Source organism: Carlito syrichta, unplaced genomic scaffold (assembly GCF_000164805.1).
Source record: "Carlito syrichta isolate Samal-C Ts95f unplaced genomic scaffold, Tarsius_syrichta-2.0.1 Scaffold304486, whole genome shotgun sequence".
Lineage (NCBI taxonomy): Eukaryota > Metazoa > Chordata > Mammalia > Primates > Tarsiidae > Carlito > Carlito syrichta.
The window spans coordinates 258873-267774 of record NW_007248582.1 but is presented as its reverse complement, the minus strand read 5'-3'; the positions used below and the strand labels follow the sequence as shown (position 1 = coordinate 267774).

The 8902-nt window shown below is 36.5% G+C and overlaps 1 protein-coding gene across 1 annotated transcript in view; it reads right to left on the bottom strand.

Moving 5' to 3' along the window:
- LOC103262414 (centlein-like) overlaps nucleotides 1-4547 on the bottom strand; it is a 173328-nt gene extending 168781 nt beyond the window's left edge. Inside the window, exons 1-2 of the mRNA XM_008060037.2 lie at nucleotides 4542-4547; nucleotides 4291-4379 (exon numbers count right to left, since the gene is read on the bottom strand). Coding sequence (XP_008058228.1) covers nucleotides 4291-4379; nucleotides 4542-4547 — 95 coding nt within the window. The remainder of the gene's footprint in view (nucleotides 1-4290; nucleotides 4380-4541) is intronic.
- Between the last annotated feature and the right edge of the window lie 4355 nt (nucleotides 4548-8902).

Here is an 8902-nt window from a genome sequence, read left to right as displayed (position 1 = left end):
GAGCCCGCGGGTTTGAGACCCGCCTGGGCAGTGAGACCTCATCTCTACAATAAATCAAAAGATCAGCCGGGCGTGGCAGCACACGCCTGTAGTTCCAGCTTTTCGAGGCTGTGGTGGCCGGGAGCGGCCACTGCACTCCTCTGGGCTACAGAGTGAGACGCCAACTCAAAAAAAAAGACAAAACAAGACAAAACAAGAGAGAGAAGCATAGACAAACAAACCAAGTAAGAAAAATCATAATCCAAAACCTAAAGTCAACAGTGCAAGAGGATGCTGTTTTTCACAGGAAAGTCCCCAGAGAGGCTCTAAGTACACAATCAGTAAATACAGAGAGCAGAAGCTCATAGGAGTCAAGATGATCAGTTCAGACCCCACCCACTACAAGCTGGGCCTCCCACTCACCCACGTTCAGAACAGCTATCTGCACCATTTCCCTACAGCAACAAGCCCAAAGACAGTTCTCCCAACAACCATGTGAACAGCAAAGATCCTACTAGGGGTGCTAGAACAAGCAATAAACTCAGAAAAAGGCCTGACATAAAGAATCTAACTCTCTTTCACAACGATGAAGTCCATCCGCTACACACCTTTCAGGAAAATCTGTCCATAAGCCCCTCCTCTACTCCTTATAAAAAGCCTACAGTCAATCGTTACATTCAGAGGAGAAACCTTCTGGAAAACAGATACACAAAAAACAAAGCAAACCCCTACGATCAACATACCTACATAAAGCAATGTAGACTTTCATAGAAAAAAACATGATCAATCAGTGAATAAACTCAACATCAAAGAGAAAGACTAGGAATTTTTGCTTTTTTAATGTAAAGAAAAGACTAGGAAGCAGACTAGATAGAACAAACAGAAGTTACCCAACAGAAAACAGATAATACAAGAAACAGAAAAGAACTTAAAAAATATAATCAGAAACATTAAAAAGTTACTCTTTTAAAGACTGCTTTTAAAAAGGAAAAATCAAATAAGTACTTTCCTAAATGCAAAAATTTGATTTCTAACATAAAAGAATTCAAATAATGAAGTAAAGAAGCTTAGTCCATTTGGACTACTATTTTTAAAATACTTTAAATTGAGTAATTATAAACAACAGAAATGTACTGCTCACAGTGCCGGAGGCTGAAAAGTCCAAGATTAAGGAACCAGCAGATACGGTGTCTGGTGAGGACCTGTTCCTCCTAAATGATGTCTTCTGTGTCCTCACATGGCAGAAGAAGAGGGAGGATCCCTCAAGACCCTTTCATAAAGGCACTAATCCCATTATGAGGGTATTGCCTCAAGATAAAATCACTTCTCAGAGGCCTCACCTCTTAAAAAAACACGTCAAGTACTACATTCCAATATATGAATTTTGGAGGGACAATAACATTCAAACCATACCACCAAGCAAAGAGAAAAAAATCCACTTACTAAGAGAAAAAGTAGGAAAGTCATTCAGGAGATACAATAAAAAGATGAAAAGATGGAAAACATGACAAAGAAAAAAAGGCAAAATCCAGAAGGTCCAACCTAAAGGGCACTAGATCTAGAGTGCCTTTTATGCATGCTAAAAGAGTACCTAAATACAAATGAATAAACAAATAAATAAACAATGAAGAAAAAACATAAGAGAAGAATATTTTCTCAATGTAATGAAAATCTTAAGTTCTGAGGTTGAAAAGGCTCACCAAAGCCTGAGAAGGACAAATTTTTAAAAGACACAAATAAACAGATGATGTTGAAGTTTCACATTATCACATATAAAAATAAAATCTTAAAAGCTTCAAGCAAACATCTAGAAAGAAACAAAAGTTACACTAGCATTTTGCTCCTTGGTAGCATCACTGTATGCCAGAAGAAAACAGTGCTCTACTTTCAAAAATCCAGGGGCAACTACTTGAACAAAAAATTGTACGTTCAGTTGAAGTATCAACCAACTATAAGGGTAAAAGAAAGATATTTTCAGTCATGTAAGGAGTCAGAACATGTACCACTTGTGTATCCTGAGAAAATAATTCAACAAAAAGAAAAGGAAGATCTGGGATCCTAGAAACTGTGGAATAAAGTTCAGCAATACAAAAGAAAACGTAAGACGACAACTGTGAGTAGGCTTATGGAACAACTGGTCTAAATCCATACCATAAGCCAAAGAGACCGAAGAAAAATGTCCTCAGCCTACTATACAAATGTCTGACAAAAAAATAGGCATTCTTTATGAGAGAGGAAAAGAAGGGTAATCAGAAACTCCAGGGAGAAAATGTCAGGGACCCTATGGTTTAAAATTAGACCTGGCCGGGTTCAGTGGCTTAGCCTGTAATCCCAGCACTTTGGGAGACTGAGGCGAGTGGATTGCCTGAGCCCGTGGGACTTGGAGAGACCTCTTCTCTTCAAAAAAAAAAAAGTTAGCGTGCATAGTAGCACACGCCTGTAGTTCTGGCTACTTGGAAGGCTGAGGCAGAAGGATCAGTGGAGCCCAGCAGGTCGACGCTGGGTGGCATGAGCATGCCACTGCACTCCAGCCTGAGCAGCGAAGTGAGACTCCAACTCAAAAAAAAAAAAAAATTAAACAGACCTAAATGGTGCATAATTTAGGTAACGAATGGACTATAAAGAAAGATAATCTATTTGACTTTGATCTTTAGAAGAGTATTTTTGGACAGGTTGATGGCATACCATTTTCACTTCTCAGTAGGTCCAAACATACTACATGATTCTCTAGGAAATATTTACATAGTCATAAAATTATAAATGCCCACTTACAAGTTTCCAATTTCAGAATTCAAAATCTAAGCTATCCCACAGTGTGACCTATAAACTACAACATCAGAATTATTTTAAACTTTTCTTTTAAACCTGGACCCCAACCTTAAAGATTCAACAGATCAGGTTGAAAGTCTCAGATATATTCACTTTACAAATTATCCAAGTATATCTAATATACACTAAATTTTGAGAATCACAGCTATAAACCAGTAATCTCTGACATTTCTCATTATAAATCTTATCAGCAAAGTTTTGAGTACCTATTTCTAATATACAATAGGTATAAACTATATATATTTTATATAAATATATATTATCTTACAAATATGAAAAATAGAAATTATAAAGGATTAGAAAAATAACCTAACAATATTTTAATATTTGCTTCTGCTCAACTAAGAGGAAAGTAAAAATTAAGGCTATGTTTAAAAAGTCGAAAAAATTAATAAAAGGAGAGGACGATAAAGAAAGAATCATAGACAGTAAGTCCAGAAGGCTTATTCTGCTTTAAAAAAAGATAGAGACAGAGAGAGAAAGCCTGAGGGTGATCACGTTTTACCTCAAAGGATGATTGAGGCAGTAACAAGGATACTTCAACAAAAGACTTAATTCTAATCATCAAAAGGAGAAAAATGATTGATACATTACACATACAAGCAACATGAGGAGAAACTGACTATACTATTTTAAGAGTTGACAATAACCAAGGAAAATAAAATTAAACATAGGCAGGCATCACAGATTTTTAACAAATCAAATTCAGACAATATTGGAATGATACAATCATTCTTCCAATTTTTTAAAAAAGAAAAGGAAAAGGTATCCATATGCTTAGCTTCTCATTTAGGAAATACAATGAAACCCATTTAATAGGAAAACAAGTGTCGTGATTGCAGGGCTAAGTGTCATGGGACTACTGTATACCAAATGTTTGATAAGGAGTACCCAGCATCACTCCACTGTTTCTAATGACCAAGGAGAGACCCAATAATCTACAGTTAAATGACTGGGCATCCCCTACAGAGTAATAAGGAGTGCTAAGTGAACCTATTCCAGAATACTTACTCTGTTCTGGCAAGGTCATCCCAGGCTTTCAAGTATGCACTGCAATTATCTTAGGGGAAAACTGAGTCACATCTAGTAAGTTCCCTATGGGGGCACTCTAGAGTATAAAGCCAAACAACAGAGACTGCCAACATTTAGAGTTGAGCTATAACACACAGACACACACACACAGACACACACACACACACACACGCACACACACACAATTCACACAATGCCTAGGCTGTAGTTTTACCTCTTACCTGCAAGCTTCCCAAATAATGTCAGAGTATGAGCAGGAAACAGGGCCTAACTGTACTTGGTGAATTGGAACCCTTGCAATAAATTCAATAATTATTAAATTTTGCTCCATATTCATTTAGAAATTAAATACAACTTTTTATGGCATTAATGACAAGTTTTAATGTTAATACTAAATAGAAACAAATTCAACAAACCAAAACTTGTGAAAAAAATAATTTGGGAACTCACCTTTCCACAACCAAACTGACTGCTTTTGTGAGATCTGGGTTTGTCACCTGAAGACGTTTCCACAAAGACCATACAAACTCTTTATCAGCCTTAAAGAAAAAAAAAAAAGATATCAAAAAAGATAAGACACTACATTAAATTTAAAAATAAAAAAATAATAATCAATTCCTAGATCTATAACTATACCAATAGTTTATCTTTAAAAAATATGTCAGAAAGACTTTATTTTTAAAAATTCTTACACTACTTACCCACATTCACGTGTACTTAGTCTGTCATTCACATTTTGGGGGCACAAATGGTGAAATGCTGAAAATCAAGGTAAATTTGCTCTAAAAGGAAATTCTCCTCCAGCTACAACTGCATTTTTCAGCTCTCCTTTTCAGCAAAACTCCTTGTAAGAGCTGCCTATCACTGTCTCCATTTCCTCACCTCCCATTTACTCCATAAGGTCCTCTTAAAACAGATTTCTCTCTGTCGGGCTCGGTGGCGCAGCCTTTAATCCCAGGCAAGGTGAGTGGATTGACTGAGCCTGAGGGTTCGGGACCCACCCAGGCAACTTGGTGAGCCCTCGTCTTGGCAATAAATCAAAAATTAGACGGGCGTGGTAGCACACACCTGTAGTTCAGGCTACTGGGAAGGCTGAGGTGGAAAAATCCTGGGAGGCCAGAAGGTCGGCGCTGGGGTGGCCATGAGCGTCCCCAGCCTGGGCAACCAAGTGAGACGCCAACTCAAAAATGAAAAGACTTCTCTCCCCACCATTATGCTAAAATCATTTTTCAAGGTCTTCTATATTGACAATGGACAATTTCAATCCTTATTGCCTTGGTTAGTTGTTTTTAACCTTGGCTGACAGGAGTCACTCTGGGAGCTTTTAAAAAAAATAGGGATGATCTAGGCCTGGTACAGTGGCTCACAGCTGTAATTCCATCACTTCGGGAGGCCAAGGCAAGAAGATTCCTTGAGCTCAGGAGCTCAAGACAGCTCAGGCAACAGAGTGAGACTTCATCTCTATAAAAAAATAAAAATAAAATTAGCTGGGCAAGGTGGCACATGCCTGCAGTCCCAGTCACTCAGGAGGCTGAGGCGGAAGGATCACCTGAGCCCAAGAGGTCAAGGCTACCTGTGATCGTGCCACTTCACTCCAACCATGGCAACAGAATGAGACTTCAACTCATAAAAAAAAAATTATATATATATATGGATAATCTAGAGATTCTGAGTAACTAGTCTCAGGTAAGGTCCAAGCACCTGTATTTTTTAAAAGCTCCTCTCTCAGGTGAATCTGTGTAGTCTAGGTTGAGAACCACTATTTAAGAAACCTCGTATCAGACCTTAATTTTACATACCAACTCTACACTAAGACTCCATCGCTAAGATTTTATATCTAGCAATTTTCTCTACTCTTGGGTCCAGACATGTATCTCCAATTGCATATTAAACAATTCCACTTAAATGTCTAACAGACATCTTAAACTTGTCCAAAATAAAATTATTGATTTGTTACCCTCTCATAAATCTGCACCTTTGCATCTCAGAAAATGACACCACTCAATGGATCAAAGATCTAAGTAGGAGTCAATCTTGGTTGCTTTTTTTCCCTCACACTTCATACCCAAACCGTCATTAGACCCTATTGGCCTTATCCATACAATATATCTCAATTCCGACCACTCTTACTTTTTCCACCACTGTCACCCTAGTCCAGATAAATTCCCTTTCTTGCCTAGCTCTCTACCATGATCTCCTAGCCTTACAACTCAAAACTTTCCAATGGGTTCCCATCAGATTAGGAAAATAATCCAAATTCTTCTCCAAGGCTTTAAGACCCCAAATCATCTGGCCCCACATAAACCTTCCCAACCTCATCCATCACTCTCTGCCTTGTTCACATTGACTTTTTTTTTACTCAACTTAAACGAGGGCCTTTGTACATACTGAACCTCGGGTTTTTATATAGATTATTCCCTCACTTCATTTAGGTCTTTGCCTAAATACCTCCCCAAAAGAATTCTCCCCTGACTACTGGGTCTGTAATAGCCACCAATACCATCAAGTTTCTGATAACTCCTTGCCCTTTTCCAACTTTTTTTCACAGCACATTTTATTTAATAATTCTGTGAATGGTTGGTTGTTTGGGTTTACTTTGTGGCAGATACTTCAATTTGTACCTGTCTCCATCAGCCATTCCCTCCTTTTTTGAGTTACAGAAATCATTTTGCCCAGCTAACAGACTGGCCACTCCTAGCTTATGGGCTATGTGACAAAGTTCTGTCAGTGAAATAGGAGTGTTATTAGAAATTCATAGAAAATCTTAGACTTAGACTTATGCCTACTTGCCGTGTGAGAAGTATTCTTCCCAGTTTGTTGCTGATTATTTTATTTATGAGAATTCTTCTGGAAAAAGAAAGCTAATAATTTTAACTCAAATGTTATCTATCTCTTCCATTATGATTTACGGATTTTACGTGCCAGTTTAAAAAGACTTTCTCTACTTCAAGATTAAAAATACATCTACTCACTCTTTGTTCTAGAATTTGTTTTTAATTTTTCAATTGACAAAAAATGTGTATAGTTATGTTGTACAGCATGATGTTTTGATACATGTACGCACTGTGGAATTGCTAAATCAAGATAAATAATATAAATGCTGCCTCAGATGCTCATACCTTTTTGTGATGAGAATACTTAAATTCTACCCTACAGAATTTTCAAGTATATAGTTTATTGTTATTAACTATAATCAACATGTTTGTAACTAGGTCTGGTGATTAGGAAAACAAAGTAAGTTTTTTGTGAACAATAAAATGCTACAAATGTATTGTGGAACTAGAATGTATGAGTTTTAGAAGTTTTTTAGTTATTTAGATACTACAACATTACTATAACATGTTCAGTTTAGATTATACTTCAAATTAATAAAAAGACTCTCTTTCATACACAAAACATAAAGTCCTTCAAAAACCACAGAAACAGTGTCCAAATTGTGGCAGACATTATTAATACAAGGAAACTACTATCAATCAGTCTCTTTATTTTTTCCTATATTTCCCTTGTTTCGGGCACTTAAAGACATTGTTTTAAATCTGTCAGATAAAAACCTTTAAAATTACTCATTATAAATTTCTTTACAAACTTCCAAATAGAATTAAATAATCTAAGATTGAAAAATAAAAATTCCTACCCCTTCTCACAAAGTTTGTTAATCTCAGTCTATGCAACTGGTTCTAAATTTCCTTGGAGGTAGACTGGTTTTGCCTTTCACTATAAGCGGGCATGAAAATAGATTCCATCTATACAAAAACAGACACCCAAAATGGTCTTTCTTCATTCAGTTCCAGCACCTAGTTTAGTTTTTGGCAATGGATTAGGCCCTCAATTGACCTTTACTAGAAAAATGAATTCAACAAATATCTGAAAACAGTTTCCTACATTTAAACAAATAACTTGCTTACCAGAATGGAGGGAAACCATATCAAAAGTTTACATACAAAGTATGGCACAAAGCAGCCACTTAGTAAATTAAAAGCATGGAAAATAATTACACAAAAAGATCTACCTACTAGAATACTGCTACTGAGAACTAAAAGAAATTACACAATACACCCGCCAATATTTAGTCTTTGTGAATGAATAAACAAGGTTTCGACACACCTAAATTTCTAAAATAAAATATAATTGGCTGAGTCCTCTGGTCATACAGTCTTCAAATATCACATGCTTCGAAAGTTAATTTCATCATTAAAGTTGGTAATGAACACGTATTTCATTTAAATGCCCTAAACATTTTTTCCTGAAACTGGTTTACAAGTTTAGTAAATATTTTTGGCTGATTCCAAAAATAAAACTTTATACACACTATGTAAACATAACATTACTTTTTCTATGTAAACACATTACTTTTTCTCATCAGGTATTCTACCAATGGTGATTACTGTGCGCACACACACACACATACACACACACACACACACATTCCCAGCATCCTCTGTCACAAGCAGAACACATTCTTGAAATGTATAATCAAAATTAGAAGTATAATGGAGTTAGTTTCTAAATCAATGAGATAAGGCATAAATGTGATGGGCACAAAACTACCCTTTGGAACACCCTCGAAAATTCCTTAGGAAAAAGTTACATTTGCAAACTAACCTACTAATCTCAGGAAGTCCAATACAAACAGCTTTTCTTCTCCCCACTGAAATTAATCACTTTTTCTTCATCTGAGCGTTATGTATAGTTTGCTTGCTAACCAGGGGGCCACATTTTTTTAAAGTTTAGCTAGCACAATCACATAGTGAGATGAGATGTCCATATTAAGAAAAACACAAATGTATTCTAGTACATGCTTATTCTGAGGCATTCCAAGGAAGTAGAATGGAACAGGGAATCACTCAAAAGTGTTTTCTCCACCAAACACAGATAATTGAATTCCCTTAAGTTGAATGGAGGGGGGAACTAACTTAAATGACCATGGATGAATTAGCAGCATCTCTTTCCCCAACTATATTTCACCCATTAGTGGGTTCTGAAATTAATTTAGCAGATCTGGACAGCATTTTTTTAAGAGTAAAATGAAAAACATACCAGGTTTCATGACACACGGTCAGGG